Source organism: Trachemys scripta, chromosome 14 (genome assembly GCF_013100865.1).
Source record: "Trachemys scripta elegans isolate TJP31775 chromosome 14, CAS_Tse_1.0, whole genome shotgun sequence".
Lineage (NCBI taxonomy): Eukaryota > Metazoa > Chordata > Testudines > Emydidae > Trachemys > Trachemys scripta.
In genome coordinates, this window is record NC_048311.1 from 12,572,890 (window position 1) to 12,594,746 (window position 21,857).

Below are 21,857 nucleotides of genomic sequence, written 5' to 3' on the forward strand. Positions count from 1 at the left end.
ACATGAAGCTGCACCAATTAGTCTGGGGGGACAGAATTTTACCATTCACAATGGATGAGGCTGCCAGTCTGCTGGAGGTGTGTGGGGTGATAGGACGGAGGGGGATAGAGTGATGGGAATGGTCTTGTTTTACTGAGAAGCTAGAACGGAGAAGGTTGCAGGGCTCCTGCAGGGATGGCATACACAAATTAACTCTATTGCAGTGCCCCTATACAGAAAACAATGGGCAAATGTGTTTCCGTTCGGTAGTGTAAGGGTGGCATTTCAGAATGAGGAGCTAGCTGCTCCTTGCTGAGGGGTGTGTGCGATCTGCATAGGGGTCACTTTCCTGATGTGGTCCAAGGAACTAAGAAACAGCTGTTTCATGGTGGCAAGCGCTGGGAGCAAGGGGGAGAAGCGGGGATGCCGCACGCTCAGGGGAAGAGGCAGAGGTGAGCTGGGGCGGGGAGCTTGGCTGCACCCACCAATTTTTCCCCGTGAGTGCTCCAGCCCCAGAGCACCCACAGAGTTGGTGCCTTTGGCCGTTCCATACCCCTAATTGTTTTTATTGCCCTTTTCTGTACTCGTTCCAATTCCAATATATCTCTTTTGAGATGGGGCGACCAGATCTGCACACAGTATTCAAGATGTGGGCGTACCATGGATTTATATAGAAGCATTCTGATATTTTCTCACTTATTTTCTATTCCTTTCTTAATGATTCCCAACATTCTGTTTGCTTTTTTGACCTCCACTGCACATTGAGTGAATGTTTTCAGAGAATTATCCAGGATGACTCCAAAATCTCTTTCTTGAGTGGTAACAGCTAATTTAGACCACATCATTTTATATGTACCTAAATACGTCAGCGTTTGGCTTGTCATTGTTATTACAACACAACTACCCTCCCTTGTTTGTGTCTCTGTCTGCGCTAGATGTTTACACAGTGCCAATCACCATGCTATCTAGGCACTGCCTAGTTGATTGAATGAGGTATCATTTCTCACCAGCCTAACACATTTCATCAAGGTAATGGCAAGGAGACGTGTTAATATTTATTCCTGGGCTTACTGGAATGCCATTTTCTTAATATACATCTGGATCAATAGAGTGGTTTGCTAGTAAAATCCGAGATCTGGCTAGCATAATCTGAAACAGCTCCTTGCTATGCTGCCGTATGCTGTACTCTGGTGCCAAGATGTTTTACTGTCTCTTACATTACTAGAGATTCCTCAGTGACAAACAGTATTGACAATACAGAGAGAAATGGAGTTTCTTCTAGGAATACTAACATCTTGAGATGCCTGGGAATTACTGTGGTGCCAGATTTGTTCCTGGTGTTTTGACGGGGCAGAGTCTGAGATGCTGAACATTTCTTATTCCCTCTCTGGCAAAGGAGAAGTCCCTGTCCCATTGAAGACACTCTTCTTCCTGTCTTAGGACCTGATCTTGCAGTCATTGAAGTCAGTGGCAAAACCCCCACTGACTTCAACGGGTGCCAGATCTAACCCTTAAAGCAGTGCATTTCCAGCGGTGAATGACCAGCTCAAATTGATTAGAGAACCTCATTGCTGATTAGAGAACATCTGTATGAAGGCCAGAAGCCCATTTTTGATCACCAGACCCTGACATTAACTTTTATTCGCACAACAAACCATTAATCAATTTAGGAGACTTTATTCCCTTTGGAGGTTTCTCATATTTTGGAAAACATTTTATGATTTAAATTAAAATAAAAGGGGGTATTTGAGTCAGCCCAAGCAACTGAAGCCCTCACAACGACCTGGGTCCCCGTTCTGGTCTTTTGACAGGGTTAGAAGTGCCTAAACCATCTGGAGGTGGGGGTAGATGACAGCACTTCTCCTTGCTCTTGTGCAGCCCCTTTTGGCTGGTGGTTGGAGTGGTATATAGTCCTCCTTATCTGGAGCGTAGGGCCGGTGAAGGTAAGAGTATAGGAGGTACCATAGCAGATCAGGTGGCTGGCCCCCTTTTTCAGACTATAGTCAGTGCTGGAAGCTTTAGGGGAAACTTTCCCTTTGCTGGAAAAACAGCAACTGAGCACAGCTGCTGAATGTTGCTTATCCTGTCATGAAACAAACTCCAAATTCCCCCTTGTAACAGGAGATGGAGTCTCTTCAGCCTTGCTCCCTTGTGGCAGCACAAACACTCGATTTGCTCTGTTGGCTGAGCAGGCTGATCTGCCAGCCATTGCCCTGAGCCAGCCTGGCCTCTGAGGGAAACCAAAACGCATCCTCCCAAGAGCTGTAATCTGTTAAGCCTGTGTTACTGTGTCTGGCACATCAAGTGGCCGAGCCAAGGTCTGTAAATCATCGGAAAGGGGAGGAGGGATCGATAAATGCTCCCCAAGGGCTTGCACTGTGTTCCGTTTCTCTTGCACAAAGCAGGAGACCAAGAAGGGGAAAGATGTGAGTTTCCTGAGCTGGCTGTGGGAAAAATCAATCCTGGCGTTTGAATGGCCATCTCGGCACAGACAGGCGGGACCTCCGCCCAGCCAGATTGCGGGATTTATCTATTGAGGGACAATAGTATAAGTGAGGCAAAGCTGCTCCTCCTTGATTCCCTCTCCGACGGGGCTATCATCGTGTTATTTAATGCAGCTGCTCAACCCAGCTGTATTTAGAGGGGTCTTTTCCGCAGAGTTTAACAGGCATCATGTCAGATAGTTTAACCTAGGCAGAGCATCCCTTTTGAGAATATTGATGTTGCATAGGGCAAGGTGTTCCACTGATATACATGGGTGCAGCTCCAATGAAGTCAATGAAAAAGCACCCACTTACTGCAGCTGAGTACCTGGCTCCTCTTATCTAGGAAAAGAGAAGAATATTCAATACTCTTAATTCTTGATTGTTGGACCTGATTCTGCTCTCAGTTACACTGGTGTAAACCAGGAGTAACTCCACTGGAGTCAGTCTGAAATTGGTGCAAATGGGCCCACTGGGTCTAAGAGCAGGAAATACTTCAAAGCGGCAAAGCCACATCAGTGTAGGCCTCAGATTTAAGTTTGTAAGAACAAAATGTTGTCAAACCCAACCTTGCTGAAAATGTTTCCATGCCAGGATGACTCGTCCAGGTTCACAGAGCAAGTCAGTGGCTCAGCAGTTCTTAGAACTCAGGTGCTTGTAACTCTTTGGCCTTTCCTTAGCCCCCCCAGAGACATGCTGCTTCTGATTTCAGATAGACCTCAGACCTCTAGGTAAAACTCAGAAGCTGCTGATTTTCACCTGGTTTTAGTGTGAAACCACAAATGGACCAAGACTCTCTTGAAAGTCCCAGGATACTCAGCAGATAATGAGTTCTGCATTTGTAACAAAACCTGATACCAGAGGAGTTTTGTTTGGCTTCAGGTTTCATACTGAAAGCTTGTCTGTTGCATTTGTAGAGCATCAGTCACCATAGCTGCTCTATTGACCTGCAATGTAAAATGAAATAAGCCTCCAGAGTGGTTCAGTGTGGGACATTTTTTGAGGCACATTAATAGCTCCAGGTCACACAGTGAAGCAGTTATGCATGCAGGAGAATAGATTATTCAGTTAGAGTAAGAATTTCTAGATTTTGTGGTCACCATTAATATTAAATTGTTTGTTATGGATGCTGAAGTAGTTCAAGTTTCTGATTTTCTCAGGGAAACTATAGGAGCAGTGTTAAGATAGTTTTTAGTTCCTTACCTGTGAATCTCCATTCTTGGTTTTCCTGGGATGCTCACTTTAATGTATAGTTTTTTGTCTTTTTGCTACTTTATTGTCTTGGGTATTTTAATTAAAACTATAGTGTGCTTTCAAGTTTCTTGGAACCTTAACTCTGAATTTACTAGTTTTGCCGTGTTTGATAAGTCAGTGTTCTCTCAATGCCTCTAACACTCTACTTATTGATCTGCCCTTTCACCTGAGACTCCAGATGAACGATGGTTTTGGTCAGGTAAAATACTCCTACTGGGGAAGGATATCAAAGTGCATAATAATGGCTTTTGTAACAACTCTGTGCCAGTGGCGCACTTTGTAACAGCTGTATTGATTCCATAAATCCAGTTTCAGGGCTTGGCCTTTTCATCTTAGAGGTGGGTCTGAACCAGAACCATGGGTCAGAACACACCTCAATTGTGGGGTTTTCAAACCCAGACCTGTATTTCGTGGCTTAGGCTCATTCCTTAAAATCTTACTGGAGCAGCTCAAAGACACTAGTGCAAAAAATGTTAGGGGTTGAACAACACTGCAAACTCTTTGGGGCTGGGAACTTGGCTTCCTCTGTTTCCTGTAAAGCATCATGCAAATTTGCAACACTACATAAGTGCCTGGTAATAATAGCAAATAGTGTTTGTAGGAAGCAGTTAGCTGAAGAAGGTTTGACTACTCCAAAACACTGTTTCTCTCCTTGTGGCTATGGGAAGGCTGCTGCTGAGATCTGCTCCAGATAAGAGTGTAACTACAGGGGCAAGCAGTTTTTAAGTGGACAAATTGCTCCCAAGTGGATTCCAATTGGACTCTAAATAAACACTTAACAAACACCTAAGAGTTTAGCTTGAGCCGGAAGTTCAGGGGCGAACGGCTGTGTACTTTCTCTGATAACCCTTGCATTAACTCTTGCCTTGGGCTTGAAGTCTGAACTACTGGATATAAACAATGCTTTTCAAACCTTTTCAAGAATCACACATCTTGATTTGTGCAGGGTGCTAAAAATAAAAAAACAGTGTTGCTTTAGTATCAACACTTGGATTGAAATACATTGTTCATTCCTTTCACAAGAAATAATTCAGGTTGATTCTAGGCCTGTGCTGGTCTGCAAACCTCTACAAAGACACATGAGCTGTGGAGGCAATGCAGCAAGGAACCCAGCTAAAGAAAAAGAGAATCTTGACAAGAAACAAAGTGTTCCCTCTAGACTGACAGTTCAGTTGCAGCCCAGGTTGGTGAATTGAACACTGTCCATGTCTGGTAGCCGTTTGAGAGTCAGTAGGGGATAAATGTTTGGTGCTTTCAGTCCCGTTCTTTGTGAACAAGTGTCCACATCACATAAGCACCATTAGCAGCTTCCCTCTTTGCTATTAATCTGAGTATTGAGCCCAATGACTGAACTCCTTTCTCATCCCACAGAGGTGATCCCGCTAGCTCAGTGCTGAGGTGCATGAGTGTCTTTAACCTGCACAGACTTACGCACTATGTTCTGCACATTACAGCTGTGCATGCACTATGATTTGCAAAACCATGCCCTGCTTTTAATGTGAGTTAATAGAAAACATCACTCTCCAGGGCTGTCAGTTAGGCAGCTTTCATCAGAGCTAGCTCATAGACATTGGTAATAACAATCAAATATTGGACAAAATCTTGATGTGATGCAAATGGACCGGCAACTTCCAAAGGGCAAATAGCTGCTTTGCAGACTGTTTTTCTCTGTGCAGAAAATGGCTTTGAGTGAATGAATCCAGTAATATTTCAGTACAATGCATGGGATCCAAAGGGTAAGGTCTTGAGGACTCTGATCCACTGTAATTGGAAATAGATATTGTTATTATTTGATATTTAATATAATGAACCACAGGAGCCATTCTGTATGATTGGAAGTGTCTCATAGAATACAAGTTAGGAATATATGACACCTTAGAATCCCATTGGCTTGAAAGAGCTACTTGCCACCCATCAGCTGGTGATGGGCAGACCTGAAAAGTTCAGAGTTTGGATTTTTATCTGAACATTTCGGGTCTGCAGAGTGGGGCTGTAAGTCTCACGGGAACAAGCTCTCTCGTGAGATTCTTGGTGCTTCCTGCCAGGCCGGAAATACCATGTGGACAGACTGGGAATATCTCTTGATATTAGCACTCCAGTCCTGTCGGGAACTAAGCCGTGCAGAGGCAGTTATGAAAATGATGTATTTTTTTAAAGTTAACCTACATTTTTCAAACCACAGATTCCCATTATAGGCAGTGTTTCGAGTCAGTTCTTTTATTATCCAACCTGGTTCGTATGCCACTCAGGGTGCTGGAATGATTGAAACAAAATGTTTTTTCTATGTTTGCAGTGACTATTGGTCAGCTTCCAAAGGTGTGCTGTGGTATCAAAAACCTCCATCCTTAGAGGTTTTTAAGGGCTGGCTTGACAAAGCCCTGGCTGGGATGATTTAGTTGGCGTTGGTCCTGCTTTGAGCAGGAGATTGGACTAGATGACCTCCTGAGGTCTCTTCCAACCCTAATATTCTGTGATTCTATGATCTTGCAGCTCTTTACAAAGGTGGTAAATATTAGAGCTGAGAAAATAATCCTCAGAGTAACTGATTTGAAGAGGTTCGTCCCTTTCTCTCTTTGCAAATTGCTCACAAGCAGGTTAGGCTTTTCTCTAACTGTTTGTTGTTGAAATGATCTGCCAGGTAATTGCAGCGAATAGTCCTTGGCCTGTAGATTTTTGACAAATTGTCTGTTGGGAGTTCTTGCTATCAAAACGTTGAACTGTGGTGGTTGGTGGTAATTAGCACCCAGATGTCATTGATTAGTTCTTATCCTCAGATTGGATGTGGGGAACTCTTCCAATCAGATTTTGGAGGGCGAATACTTTCCGCTCCAAAGCTCTGTGAATGTTCTCTAATATTTGCTTTAAAATTCTGGGTATGTCTGCACTACGGAGACCCTTCCTGCGTAGCTATGCTGGTATTAGTCCCGTAGTGTAGACGCAGCTTACACAGATCAAAGGGGTTTTTCTGTTGGCCTGGGAACACCACCTCCCCAAAGGACAGTTAGTTATGTCAACAGAAGCCCTCTTCCATTGACATAGCTGGGTCTACACTGGGGGTCTTGTTGGCATAGCTACATCAGTCAGCGGTGTGTCATTTCACACCCCTGGCCAAGGTAATTATGCTGATGTGACTTTCAAGTGTAGACCAAGCCTCACTGTTTCTCTGAACTCCCTGCCAGTAAGCTAAGCTGTTTGGAAAACACTCTTGTAAGGAGAGCAAGCAGAGAGGAAGCACATTCCACTTTTCATTGCAGTGACTGTTTTGCAGACTGCTTTGAGCTAGTCACCCAGCTCCCGTAAGTACTAGTGTCTCTGTGTTCCAGATGGGGCAACACTGAGCCCCAGAGAGGTGCCTGTTTGTTACTGTTATTACAATCTGTGGGCTTGGCTGTGCTGCAGAGTTAACTCGAGTTATAATGCAAGTGTTGCTCCTGGCCAAACTTGAGTCCCTGTCCCCACACAGAATCCCTTCATTCAAGTGTGATGGTGCTTTGGTTGGCTCTTCAGGGGGTTCAGGCTACAGCTTGAGTGAGCACGACTCGTCACCTGCTAATCCAATCACTGTGCACTAATTTATTCTGTTCTCAATAGGTTCTTATGCTGTGCTTGTCAGTATCCAAACGCCTGCCAGTCGTGCATTAAGCAACATGCCTAACACCTAAGCTAGCTCGGGTCTGTCTGCACAGGCTGCAGTCACACCTCCCGATTGCCCTGTAGACCTACCCTCAGGGTGGTGTGATGCAGGCGTGCTAGGGTGATAAGCATGCCAAATTTCTCTGGCACAGCCTCAGACAATGCAGTAATGGGAAATTCCATTGTGACTTGACATTAATGAGTCATTATTTGTCCATAAACAGTGCCCATTCTTCCTTTATTCTGCAGCCCATGTTCATAGCGAAGATTTTGTGGACTCTGCCAAAGCATAGCTGTTTATTATGTAGTGTCTCCATTCTATCACGCCGACTTTACTGCACTCCTGCACTCTGACTGTCCATGCTGCCAGAGGTCTCCCTTTCACAGTCCCAATATGCTGGTGTATTTTTTCCCCATAGTGGCTTAGCTCAGGCAAACCAAATCTATTTCATCCCCTCTCCCTTATTCATATGTGCAGCACATGCAAATAAATTGTCCCAGGCAAGCATTTACATTCGGTTTAGGCTGCGAGAGTCTGTGGTTGATGACAAATATCCAGCAGTAGGGATAGCTCTGGTTTATCCCTGTGGCCTGTGTAACCGCTATACTAGGCAGAGGTGCGTCAGCCAGCACAGCAAGTAGGAATAGATTGCTGGTTGCTGTTGATTATTATTTCAGTGTGATGTAGTGAGGGATCTTCCACAGAGGGGTGACTTTCTGAACTTCCTTGTAATGTCTGCACTGGGGGTGAGGGTATTGCCACATATCCCAGCCCCATTCCCCAAAGCACTGGGTTACAGGGAGTTTACTTCGGTTACAAGGGCTGGGTGAGACTGGTGTTACTGACAGACCTATGGAGATGTCAACTGAGGAGGTCATTGCTGGGTCCTTATCTGCTTTGAGGAAGCCTTTCAATTCCTCCAGGGTGGGGTCCCTGCACAGGGAGGGCTAGCAGCACCAGGGACAGACCAGCGCACCTTCTTTTGCATCACGGGGTGAAGAGGCAATGTCGTAACACAATGAGCTTGCCCTTATGAAGGTGGCAAGCTTGCTACCGAGTGGGCAGGCTGCCTCCACTGCTCACTCAAGCCTTGCTGGCCCAGAGAGCAAGAGAAGGGGAGTGTCAGTACACAGTGAAAACACCCAGCTCCTGCCAGTCTGGGGAGGGGAAGTGCCATGCAAAGCCTGCTGGCTTTGGCCTGCTTGAGTTTCAGGACCTCTGCGTTTCCTTCTGGTTTTGTGTCTTTCTGCACCTAAAACCTCAAACTGATATGTCAAATGAAACCACATGTGCCTGATGGGACTAGCTGGTCTGTGGGAACCGAAGAAACTCTCCCAGATCCCCCTTTCCTCAGGGACCAGGCCACCCGACATTAGCCAATGCACTGCCTATTTATGCATGTTCTTCCAAGGGATGGTAGAACTTCGATAAAATAAAATCTGACCCAAACTTTCATCTAAAACCACAGCCTGTCTTTTCACCTACAACACAATCTGAACTTTATGCAAGGTTCGAAAAAGCTTTTAAAAGGGATTTTCTTCCATTGTGTCACAGGCAGTTCTGTGTTCCTGACTGAACTGGAGATTTCCAGCTGAATTTTGCAAGCCCAACTGGCTTTGATGAACAACCAGACTTTTGGAAGCTTAGCTAAAGTAGTGCTGATTGAAAAATGGCGAGGCTGTGGTGCGCCATGAGGGATGCCACCCCCCTGGGAAGCTGGGCCCTTAGGAGCAAATGGGAGCATGAAGGACTGGAACTACAACTCCCATGAGGCACTGCGGCAGCTCATGTAAATGCAGAGATTAATATTAACCTGACCCAAAATGAAACGTTTCGGTTTTCCTGATGGAAAATTCCACCAAAACTTATTTAGTGCTGTGGAAACTTTAGACAAAAAGTCATTTTTCAGTAATGTTTCATTTGAAATTTTTCAACCAGCCCTAAACCAAACCTCTGACTCTTCTGAGGTTTGGCTTTCTCTATTTTTTGTACTATCTGCATTTAGCTGATACTAACTAGTTTACACTTAGGCCTGATTCTCCAGGTAAAGGCCCTTTCTGGAGGAACATGATGGAAATATTTGCATGTTTGCAGAATAAAATTAGCCAACATAGGGCAATTCAGGTCCCAGGCAACGTTGGAGACAAACAGTCGCTGCAAGTATCACTGAACGGTGAGACACCCAATGGCATTCTAGAGATCTCAGCAAATGACAATGTTCTTCTGTTCTGTACTTAACCTGTAGGTTTGGGTGTCTGCTAGGCATTTGCTGACCATATTGACAATTATTATTATTCCTATTGACAAAAGGAAGAAATTATGTAGGTTGGGAGATAATATGAGAAAGATTGGTAGCCTTTTAGGGCACAGCTCATGAAAAGGAAGATCGAGAGGTGACTTGGTTACTTTGTACAAATACCTCCACAGAGAAAAATCAGGCAATAAAGAGTTCTTTAATCTAGCACAGAAAGGTATAATAAGAACCAATGGCTGGAGGTTAAAGCTAGGCAAAGACAAATGAAAAATAAGATACAAAAGGGTGATTAACCATTGGAACAAACTCCTAAGGAAAGTGGTGGATGTCTTGACATGCCGACCGAAGGGCTTTCAGGAAAATATGCTTTAGTCACACACAAGTTATTTGGCTCAACACAGGGGAAACAGTGAAATTCTCTAGCCTGTGTTGTAGCCTGATAATCTCATGGTTCCTTTTGGACATAAAATTTATGAAAATATATGATGTATAAATTAGTGTTGGGAGACCCAGTTTGATATGACAAACTCCCTGAAATAGCTCATGACCAAGGTATAGATGGGAGACAACCATCTTCAAATCCTTCCAGCTCTGCTCTGCTCAAGGCTGAAGCATGGATCCAGTCTCATCTACACGTCAAGTTGAACCATGCTTTTAGTGATGTGTCAGGGGACTGCTCTGGTGTAGCCATGCCCCCCAATATGGCTCTTGCAAAAGGCCCATCTAGGCCTCAGTTCCTTCACATTTATCTTTATTCAATGTGCCACCATTATTCCACCCTCCCTGCATGCTATTGTAAGAGGGAAATGGCATGGCTACTTTTCGGTCAGATCAAACCTTTCCCAACAGGCATCATAAAGCACAGCAGGCTAACTACTGTAATTGCCAGTTAGTCCTGGCCGGTGGCCAGCTGAACATAGTGCCAGAGTATTCAGTGACTGGGCATTCAGGAATAGGATGGAAGACAATAGTTTCTAATAAATCCGGTCTTCTCATGAAATTAGAGCCCGTATTAGCCGCACTTCCAATGGCCGGCCTGATTAACAGGCCATGGTTTCTGCAAACAGGTGCATTGGAAGGGGAAGGAATAAATGGGCACAAGTGTGTGTATGTGTGTGTGTGTGTGTGTGTGTGTCTGCAGCAGTATGCAATAGGAAGACGATTATGGAGCTGCAGGCCCAACAAAAAGCCCACAGAGCTGGCACCGCCTGACACTCCATAGGGATCATTCCACAGCAAGGATAAGGAGTCAGAAAAATTAAATGTTATGGTTCACGGTTCCCCCTCTTCTCCGGGCTCAGAAAGGAAGGGTGGCGGGTGAGGGCGGGAAGAAGGTTCTTTGTTCCCATGTTTTGTATCTGAGCTGGACACAGATGGAGACGTGTATCCTGGTGCAGTCCCCCTTGCCCCCCCCCCAAACAATACCGAAGTTTGCTCTAAGTGCAGGGGTGTGTTGTGTACAAGAAATGGAGCTGTGGGGAATGAAGATCCTTTGGCAATTTGAACATACAGAGGAGGGAAGCAAGAAGAGAAGGGGAGGAGATAAAGGAGGCGGGCGGAGAGAACCAGAAACAAAGCTTGTGGAAGCTATTGGTGTGTGGGTGGAGGGAGGGGACCATTTGGTATGTTGAGGGAGCTAACAATAGTGTGAGCAGTGTGTGGGCGGGGGAGGGGAATCTCCTGAGAAGGGTAGGCTGGCTGGCACCAAGGTGCTTTCATCGAAGGTAAGGCTGAGGCCAGGCAGACGGAAGTGAGCAGGGTTTGCAGAATGGCGCACATGAAAAAGAGCCATGAGAGAGAGGAAGGTAAAATGCAGAACTGGCCCCCCAACAGCAACAGTTCCTCCCCACTGCTGTGCAGGGCTATGGAGTCCCCTCCAGGGGTTCGCTGAGGTACCTCCAAACATCCTATGAGCAGTGAGTGTGTATGTGCCATGCCAATCTTTAAGCCTCTTAGTCTCCTGCTGCTGACGGGGAGCCTGAGCTGCTTGCTTCTTTCAGCCTCTGCTGTTGGTTTCTGCTTCCAAGGTCCTTTGCAGGGAAAAGGGCTAGAAAGTTTTTCTTTTCAATCAGAGCGGAGATTCACCTGCCCCTGCATTAGGAGAGGGGGCTATGATGGGCCTGAAAGGCTGGCTATGCCAGAGCACAGGGGAGTGGGCCTGGGGCTTGGAGACATTGGCAACAAAACACTTCAGTGCTTTCCCCTCACAAAAAGTGCAACACCTTCACCCCCCACCCGAAGTCCTCTTACTGTAGTTTCAGCTGTATAAAGAAAAAAATTGCAAGAAAAAAAAAATCCAGAACATGCTGAATGCCTGGATCCTATTTTTGTTCTAGATGAGAGCCTCGTTAGTTGCACTTGTACTACTTGTGAATGTATCTGTTGTGCAGGCAAAACCCTACCAGCGAAAATCCCCCCCATGCCAACAGGTCGTTGTCTTCCTAGCAGAGCAGATATAGCAGGTGAGCCCGGCTAAGGAGATAGTCTGAGTGTTAGGCTTGAAGTCTCTCTCATAGCCGGTTGGTGTTAATGGATTCCAGTGGCCGGGAATATCCTGAAAGATAATCTCAGTGCTGCTCCTAGTGTTAAGAAAGTTTTTTATTTCAGAGGGCAGAGCTGCTACTTTGGGATTGGAGGGGGCTAGTTCAAGCCCTAGCAGGCCTCACAGCATCAGAGAATGAAACAAAATACAGAACAAAAACACGGAAAGCCTTTTCTGCCCTGCTGTTCTAGGCAGATAGGGTATTTTGCTCCCCAATAGGGATAGGTTGGTTGCAAGTCAGGAGCAGAACAGTGACTGCTCAGAAAAAATAAAATGGAACCGCACTGTAATTTTTTAGGCTGAAATTTGATAATTAAGCAAATACCACAAGTCTTTGTCTTGGGTAAGGAGCATGAGGTAAACAGGAAGGAATGGGATTAAGATGTCTCTGTTCTAAAGGAAGGTGACGAGAGCTCTGACACCTTCCCTTCGCAGAACGGAGAGGCCCAGATGTGGGTTTGCATTGCTTTGCTGCATTGTTCAACGCTGTAGGGCAAATAAAAGCAAAGGGAAAAGAAAACAAGCTATAAAATACTCTGCAAAGCACACAGTTCTTGCAACTGCCTCTTGACAGCTCTGGGGAATGGCAGGGGAGGGGCTGAGCTTTTGATGTTCTCTTCTTAGTTTTCTTTTGTACTGGCCCTTGTTAAAAATAGCCACCATGTTGACATTAGGTTGCATATGGCAGAAAGATCTGGCATCTCCTGGCAGGTTCAATCATGGTGTAACTACTCAACAGAGAGGACTGCTTGGTATTTAACTAACAATGTCAGGTTGGCCCAATCCCTGCAGCAGGCTGAGAACAGCTGGTGTGAAGGAGCGGGAGGTTGCATTGTAATGTTGTGATCTAGACACACAGTGAATGGTGAGACTACAGAATCGAAACCTTTCTAGAAATGTTAAAGGGGAAGGTTTGCTAGAACTATTTCAGATCCTTAGAATGCACATAAACTGAGCATCTCCGAACTGTACAGCAAGTGTGTGTGGTGGGAAAGGAGAGTTTGCCTCTGACACTTTAAAAGTGGGGTAGAGACTGGGGAGAGGGGAGGCATGTCTTAGGAATGTGCTGAACAATTACATACTGGTGAACTGGACTCCACAGGCTCAGGATGTTCTGTATTTAACACTAGTTAATGTAGTGTCGCTTCAAGAGCAAATCAGAGGGTAGATGATAACAGTTCGCATGGCGCTGTAATGTTACTCCAGTGAAGCTGACGGTCCCAAATGTTTCTGACTGCAAATGGCAGAAGCCTATCAAAGGCAGGCACCACCATTTTAACTAGACACGGGCCTCGCCCCCCAAACTCAAATCTGCATCCAAAATTCAAGCACATTTTGATCCAGGCTCTTCCTTCTGGCCCATCTGACTGACTATAAGAGGGGAGGGTCAAGGGGTTCCACTTCCTGCGCTGTTATCCCGTCATGAGGGTGCAACCTCCGAAGGTTGGGATAACCCCTCTGAAGCTGATGTGCTTCCCCAAACTCTCCATGCCCCAGGAGTCTCCAATACTCAGTTGGAAATCTCTCAGGGTATGTTTACACTGCAGTTAAAAACCTGTAGCTGGCCCGTGCCAGCTGACTCAGGCTCAGGTGGCTTGGGCTGAGGGGCTGTTTAATTGTGGTGCAGATGTTCAGGGTTGTTCTGGAGCCCGGGATCTAGGACCCTGCAAGGTGAGAGGGTCACAGCTTGTCCCAAACACCTACGCTGCAATTAAACAGCCCCATAGCCTGAGCCCCATAGGCCTGAGTCAGCTGGCACCAACCAGCCGCGGGATTTTAATTGCAGGGTAGACAGACCCTCAGAAGCTGGTTTCTTCAGTGGCTTACTACCCTTAAGGCTGGGAAAGCAACCCTTCCCATGGTATTTTGGCACTTCCACTCCCAGTCTCAGGTGCAAGGGCAAGATCATGAATGTAACAAATTACCGTCTTTTTAAATTTAACATGCACGTTGCATTGAGGGCCAACCAGGCTGGGTCCCATTGTTCAAGCTGCTGTATAAACATATGGTTAACGTCACTCCAGCTTCCTCCCCCTCCTTAGCCTCTGTGGTAATGGCCAGTAGTCTACATTTGGTCCATGGCATACTGAGATCCAGTTTCCCCATGATCAGGGGTTGAATCTGTCATTAGGAATCAAGGGGCCGAGATATAGCTCTGCATTGGTTCATGAGACTCATGTACCCACAAGTGGCAACTTTTCTGCTTTTTGTCTCCTTTCCTGCAGCTTGTAACTGCAACCTTCATGCCCGGAGATGCCGCTTTAACATGGAGCTCTACAAGCTTTCAGGCCGCAAGAGCGGAGGGGTCTGCCTTAACTGCCGGCACAACACGGCGGGCCGCCATTGCCACTATTGCAAAGAGGGCTACTACCGGGACATGACCAAGCCGATCACCCACAGGAAAGCATGCAAAGGTATGCAGGGAAGGAGTGCTTAAGATGATATCTGGGATACTGAACAGACTGTTCCCCCCAACCCTTCCCTTCCTGTCTTATCTCCATAGCTGTTTCTGTTGTTAGTCTATTCCCACTCTACCTTCTCAAAGGCCAAACCACAAACATACCTCTTCCTTCACCCCCTCACTCCTTTTTCTCCACCTCACCTTATTTCCCACAGCCATACTCACCAGACCTGCCAAGCCCTGGCTATTTAGAAAGAGAGTTTGAAGGTAGCTTTTAAAAGCATCTCTGCTCTGAGGATGAAAGATTTTGCAATGTCTATTTCAAGAAGATGTTTTGGGTCATATTTTAAAAGCGATCTTAACCGAACACCAAGCTGCGCCTGCCATTTACATGGTACAGAGCCACAACTACCTGATGTGCATGGACACAAATTTGACTTGTGCAGATTTAGAGGCTGTTTCTGACAAATGGGTGACCCGCTCAAATCTCACTCATTAGGGGGAAAAAAGGTCTTTTATTGCACCTGTCATAGCTTAAGAGAGAGACACATATACACACAGATATTCAGTGGATTTGAGCGGCTATTCACAACACGTGTGACCAGGCAAGCAAAAACAAACAATGAAATGGAAAAGAAAACGCAGCCAAAGGAGAAGAAAAACAAAGGTGTTCACGGATTGCTACGGTTATTCAGATCAGCAAAGGGATCTCTGTCATTAAAAACCAAAGCTCTGGTCCCCCGCCTCCCACACCTTCTCACAGGTGTGCATACCAGCGAACAGTGGGCTCCATTCAACAGGCTTAGCATCAGGGAGGACAAAGGTCATATCTCTTACGAATCCATATATCTGCCGTACACACAACATAGGTCACAAGCATTAGGGAGAGAAAGGAAAAGAGAATATTTAAGCCATGTACCAACAGCTTTGTTTCTCTGGACAAAATAATAATAAAAAGGGAGGCAGGGGGATCTATTACAGCTCAGAGGACCAGGCAATAATCATTTAATTTTTCTGATGTGATGTTTTAATTTTCCCCTTCGTTGGAAATGAAACTACCATAGGTGATTTGGGCTCGAGCCAGAACTCTAAGGGTTCCTTGAGAGCATAGGAGGATCTGTTGGGTTAGCCCCTAAATTCTAGTACTCTGGAATTCCACAGACATTGTGTCATCATTCGATCTGGGCTTGCTCAAATGCCCTTTAATTGATTTTCAAACCATTTTTATTTGGCGATATTGAGACAGGCACCTGCTGCAGAATGCGAAGGCAGCTGTCCTTTTGTGTACGTATGAGCAGAGGCGATGGGGGGGGGACTTAGGTTACAGTGAGCAACAGTTAGTCTTGGGGAGGTGCTCCCTTAAGAGTTCATGGTCAAAGGAGGCAGGGAGTGGGTGGAGAATGGGCATGTCTGAGATACATGGGCTTAGGTGGGATTCTGACCCTGCACATGAGGTGTTTAGCAATGCTGTCTACTTTCTAGGCTGTGTGCCTTGTACTAGCCAGGTGTAGGTGGTGGCTGCACATTAGCACTCTCACTATCATTAGGTTGGGGTCCCCAGCACCCCAAGTCCTGCTCAGCCTTTTCTAAATTGTGGGTATACAGGGTAAGGAAGGATCAGACCATGAAAATCAGGCCTGGTTTCAACTCTCGGCCAAGATGGTGGGAGGAAGATGAATTACATGCCTGAGATGCCCTGTTCAGAAAACAAAGATACACAACTGACAATAGGTAGTTTGTAGGGCTGGCTGGAAAATGGATTTCTTTTCCACAGGAAAATTTTGTCTTCTCATGGAAAAAATTGAAAAATGGTGACTGAAAACTGAAAATTTTTGGCCAAAATGGCAAGTTTTGGCTGAAAAGTCTTGGGTTTTCATTTTTTCAATTAAAACTCCAAATGTTCTATGGAAAACAGACCTTTTTGTTAGGTTGATGGCTTTGTTTACCTTTTATGTAAAATGTACTTTCATTGTCTCTGCCTGATGACCAGGCTGCTTAGACTACCAAACACACATCTCTTTGTCTAGGGCAGACTGGGCTTATGCATTGCTTGCCAAATACATTTTAAGAACATAATTCTAGCCCATATTCATAATTCCTCGTACACACCCCATACATACATCACGAAGTAATATTAATAATCAGTGAGTTATTAGTTTTCCAGTGATGTATTACATGCCACTTTAAGTATATATCATGACAACAGTGTGTTAAGTGCAGTGAGTGTATCAGTCCTAACAAGAGTTGCTAACACAGAACAGTGAACCACCAGTGGGCCTCTGTGTCACACTCTCTTCACTCCGCATTCTTCCACACACCCTAAATACCTGCTTCTAGTAGGATTCAAATATTGACCCATCAGCCTGGCCTGGTCATTTTCAGCTACTCCAATCCTCCCTCTAATTTACCTGAAATAGACATAATTCTCTTTAACCCCTGGTACGCTGGAGCAGCTGGCTATGGGATTTTTACCAAAAGAGTGGTGTTTGGGGCAACACCTCCCTACTTACTATGGAAAACCTGACAGTCATTCAATACCCTGCAATAGGCAGCAGTCAAGTCCTGCGAATTTGGTGTTTACACTATGATTGCCTGGTACTAGCTGGTGACATGGCCTTACTCCTGAAATAGCCAGTGATTTGCTCACATGCTTCTAATTATGTCACAACGATGATTCTTCTCCTGTTTGTTTACTCTTGGGAGCATTCCATTGGTATCCGCTAATGCTAGCGCCGCTGCAAACTCCATGTCTAATTTACTTTTATTTTCAACACAGGCTTGTCATTTTTTGTCAGTTACTGGATCTCAAAGGAATGCAAGTTTGTCTCTGGAAGCCGGGATTGTTGCCTTTTTAACTTGTTCTTTTTTTTTCAGGTGGAACATAAAACTTTTTTTATTGCCTCTGGAAGAAACCGGATAAAATTTTCCAAAGTACCTAAATCCCAGTGGAACGTAGGTTCCTAAGTGTCTTAGCTGCTTTCCCCCATGGTAGATATTATGCCCAATATTCAATCCAAAGCACTAAAACTTTAGCGAGTGGAAAGGAACTATTTTGGCTTGGCTTTACCAGGGCCAAGTCTCCTGGCTGCATGTGATGGTAGCAGAATGCACCCTTCTTATCTAAGGGGGTTTCCCCAGTGCACCAAATCCATCTGTCACAATGTTCAGGGTCTAAATCCAATGCTGCTTCCAGTGAAGTCAATGGACATTTTGCCATCAACTTTGGTGATAGCAGAATTGGATTCCATTATGCAGGGAATGGGCTGCTCTTGTGAGCCCAGCTGCGTGGAAGGAAAGCCATTTGATGTAGCATCAGCTCAGGATCACTTCACTACAGTCAGCCAAATGGCAATTTACACCAATGCTCCTCCCCCTCCCCATCCTCCAAGCTCTGGAGTCCCTTAAATTTGGCCCAAATCAATAGGCTGCCTCCATTATGCCTTTCAGCAATGGTCAGAGTCCCTGTGCTGGGTTGTGCTGACTGCTGTTGATACTCTGATATCAGTGTTCTAGGGGAATGGGCAGGTGGTTCTTTACTGCTGACTATTCCTTCTCACAACAAATATTTGGTTGGGCATAGGATAGAATGTCCATGAAAACGGACTTATCTTTTTATCCCCCAGAGGTGCCCCCCTCCCCGAAGCTCACTGATGGAGCAGTTGTCCATTGCCACTGATGTACCTATTCTCCATGCCGGTCAAGCCAGCATCTTCCACAGGCACAAAAGGTGCAATTCATCCCTGTAAAAAGAGACAGCACAAGTCCCATGCAGCACCCCCATGGTGGTACATACACCAGGTGCTATCTCTTGGCATAAAAATGAAGTTCCACCTGATTGAGGCAGTGTGGTCTTGTGATTAAAGCCCATAGTTAAGCTTAAGGAAATCCTAGTTCTAGTTCTTGCCAGTGACTTGGTGTCTGTTTGGACAGTGACTTAACCCCTCTATGCCTCAGTCTCCCCATGAGAATAATGCTTACCCACCTTTGTAAAACACTTTGCAATCCTAATTAATTCTACTAAATTCACTTTGCAATGAATTTATCTTGATGTGGCTTATTCTTGAATAGCTCCTGCTCTTGAATTAGAGATCAACAAATTTGAATACTTTTCCCCACCCTCTATAGTTTATAACAAAACCCTGGCTATTGGAGCTAATAGATACAAAGGTACGTAATAAATATGCTAACGATTGAGAACCCCCTGACTCTCCAGCTATTCAGCACAATTTCACAGTAGTTGGAATGGTTTATTGTTGGTATAATCTATTGTCCTATACAAACGCAGATGAAATGAAGTTTCCTGCAGAAAGGGGAATTCCTTTGAACCATCGTATTCCTGAGCTCTTTACAATACAGAGGCTTTTCGTTTTCCACTGTTGTTCTTTATGAACTTTGGCTCTATTATAAAATAATTTTTTTAAATGGTAAAATAATTGTTAAAAAGAGCTATCATCTAACAATTTCAGCCATTTCTCCATTGATAACAATATTAATTTATCATCTCACCAAACCATCTGTTGATGGGCTTGGCTCCCCCAGAATCTCATGTGGACTGAATGCATTTAAAATTAAGAAATTAACCACCCTATTGCATCTGCCATCAGCCTTACAAATGACTCATGTTTCTCTATAAGACTTGATTCTTTCAACCATTGCAATGCTCCATTCACATTTTACGTTTAACACATTTAATAAAATACCAGTGTCTTGTGAAAATAAAATTGATAGAGAACTGTCAAGCCAGCATGCAGCATACTTAATCATTCTTGCAAGCATATTTTGCCTGGTGTGAACTTATAGCACGTGTTCGATAAAGGATCTGTTGGATATGTTTGTATGTAATAATTCAACTTCATTAATTCAACCTAACAGACACATTTAGCTAAATTGCTTTTCCTCATACGTGTGTTATTCATCTTTCACTCCATACTATAACAGGATTGCATTTCTTGATTTATTTTATATCTAATGGCAAGGTAAAAGAGAATGCTGGATGAACAAAATTGTGTTCTCTAAAGGGACACTTTCATATACCCAGTTGGGTCCTCAGAAATGGGTTTTTACAAAATGGGTTTTACCAAAGAGTTTTTAGAAATGTCTGCAGGGTGGATTTGTTTTTAAAAAATTCAATTAAACATTTAAAAAAAACCCATAAATAGGTCCCTTGTTGTGTTTTGGTTCTCAACGTTGCACATTGGGCAAGTGTATGAAGATCAAATTGTGAATGAGCTGTAAACAGGAAATAAAAATGACCCAGGTAGTTCTCCTATCCAGACTAAGTGAAGCTTTTGTTAAAGGGAAAGAGAGGGCTGGGGGTGACAAAGAGCATAATGAAAATGCATTCTTTTTTAAAAAATATTTCAGTTTTAATGATCCACTGTGGGCTTGGAAACGCAGGTAAGGAAACGTGTGAGTGTTTGGGGCTTGTAAGGATGACTTTTAACCTGACAGTGTCCTGTTAAAGAGTTACGCTCTTATGCTCATGTTGATTTACTGTACATTTGCTTCCTTCTTGTTATCTTCTTACAAAGAAAGATTTCAATGGATACAGAGGCTGCTTCCCATGCAAGAGCCAGCACATGGCATGAAGGCACATGGAAAACTTTTTTACTAGACTGGCAGCCTGCTCAGCCAGACATTGCAATTTGGCTGCAAACCACATGCAAGGGAACTGGAGCCAGATTGAGAAGGGATATTGCATGAAGTGGCAGTGTTGGGATTATGCCAGGCTCTCCAGGGCAGAGCCTGGAAGCAAAAGGAGCAGCCCTATTACTTCTGATGGTGGGTGGTCAGACAAAATGAGAGAAGCAAGTGGGTCAGGAAGGGGCCTTCATGTCTTTCAGGTTTAGAGGTCAGATTGCATGAGTGAGCCCGGTATCTCTTGGCTGAGCCAAAGCCCATTGAAATGAATAGGAGTCTTTCTGTTGATTCCAGTGAGCTTTGGATCAACTCTAAATGAATATGATGCTCCTATATTCTAGCAGCTGAACTAGGAACTGGGGTTCCTTTCTGCATCTCTTCAGCTTATTCCAATATGCTTGACACTGTGTGTAAAAAACAGTTGGGCAAAAACCTATACAAATATCTTTTTCAAACATTTGTGTCCCAGCCTCTCCCTGACTTCAGTGGAAGCAGGATCAAGCCCTAAACCAGGGAATCAAAATTGGTCTTTCCTCCGAAATAAAGCTCCATGCTTACTTTGATTTACTTCCCCCCGACCCACCCTCACCTCTCAATGATGTTGCAAGTGAAATTCCACATCTCCAGCCTATGTAAACCCATTCCGTCATAAGCTATTATAAGTAGAGTAGATTCCATTAGCTCTTTTGATTAAATTCAGTCCTGATATTTGCCAGACTATCGGTCCTAATGTAATTATATTGAAACAGAGAACCTGCAGGGTTTTATAGCATTTCCATAAAACAGTTCTGCACTTTGAGGGGAAAGGATTTACATGCTTTTGATGAAAAGACGACAAGTGATATGAACCATGAATGCACTTGTGCTAAAGTTGCCAATGTAAACCTATTGCAGAGGGGTGAGATTTGGCATAGGTAGGAGAAACAGCTAGATCGCCTAATGCAAGATTAAAAATTTCATTAAGAAAATGAATCTTCCTCCTCCAACTTGCAATTTCAGCTCAGTATCAACACAGAGTCTCAGCAGAATTGTAAATCTTCACTGAAGGATTATTACCCACCCTGTGTAAAAAGTTTGACCCTATCCTTCCTGAATTTACTGCCTTTCACTCATCCAGGCACAATATGGAAGTTTCCCTTTTGGAGACAGATTGTGCCAACTGTCATGTAGTTTCCGTGATTGCTGTGTGCACTCTCACCTGTGTGTGTGCAGAGCCCCCAGTTTTGTATCTGCACACACAGTTTGGTATCTGTGCATGTGACGATTTCTCCAGGTTGCACATACGCATGCTGCTAATGGTAATACACCTGCTAATGGATGCACTGGCAGACACTGCAGGTGAAGTGAAAGAGGCCACTTGAAACTTGTTCTCCAGCATGTTATTTATTGCTGAGATAATCACCAGGCTTGGATCCCAGTAACTTTGCTCAGAGCCAGCTTCATGAAGATGGGGACTGTGGGGTCCTTGGGATCAAGAGGGAGCCACCTAATGGCAACTAAACATGCTTGCTTTAAGGAAAGCCTTGTGCTGTCATTTGGTTAAATAACAGGGTGATTCCATCCTAACTCCTGCTCAGTATCAGGAAATAGAGTGCAGGCACTAACACCACCTAAGGGGCCTTCAGACATTAAAGGGGCAGCATCTTTGACACTCCCGGGCTCTAAGCAGC

The 21,857-nt window shown here is 44.6% G+C and overlaps 1 protein-coding gene across 4 annotated transcripts in view; it reads left to right on the forward strand.

Annotated features, from left to right (window-relative positions):
* Positions 1–21,857, forward strand: part of NTN1 (netrin 1) — a 267,394-nt gene that overhangs the window by 107,685 nt on the left and 137,852 nt on the right. For all 4 annotated transcript variants that reach the window (XM_034789679.1, XM_034789681.1, XM_034789680.1 and 1 more), the window contains exon 3: positions 14,372–14,560. In XM_034789679.1, the coding sequence (XP_034645570.1) occupies positions 14,372–14,560 (189 nt within the window). The remainder of the gene's footprint in view (positions 1–14,371; positions 14,561–21,857) is intronic.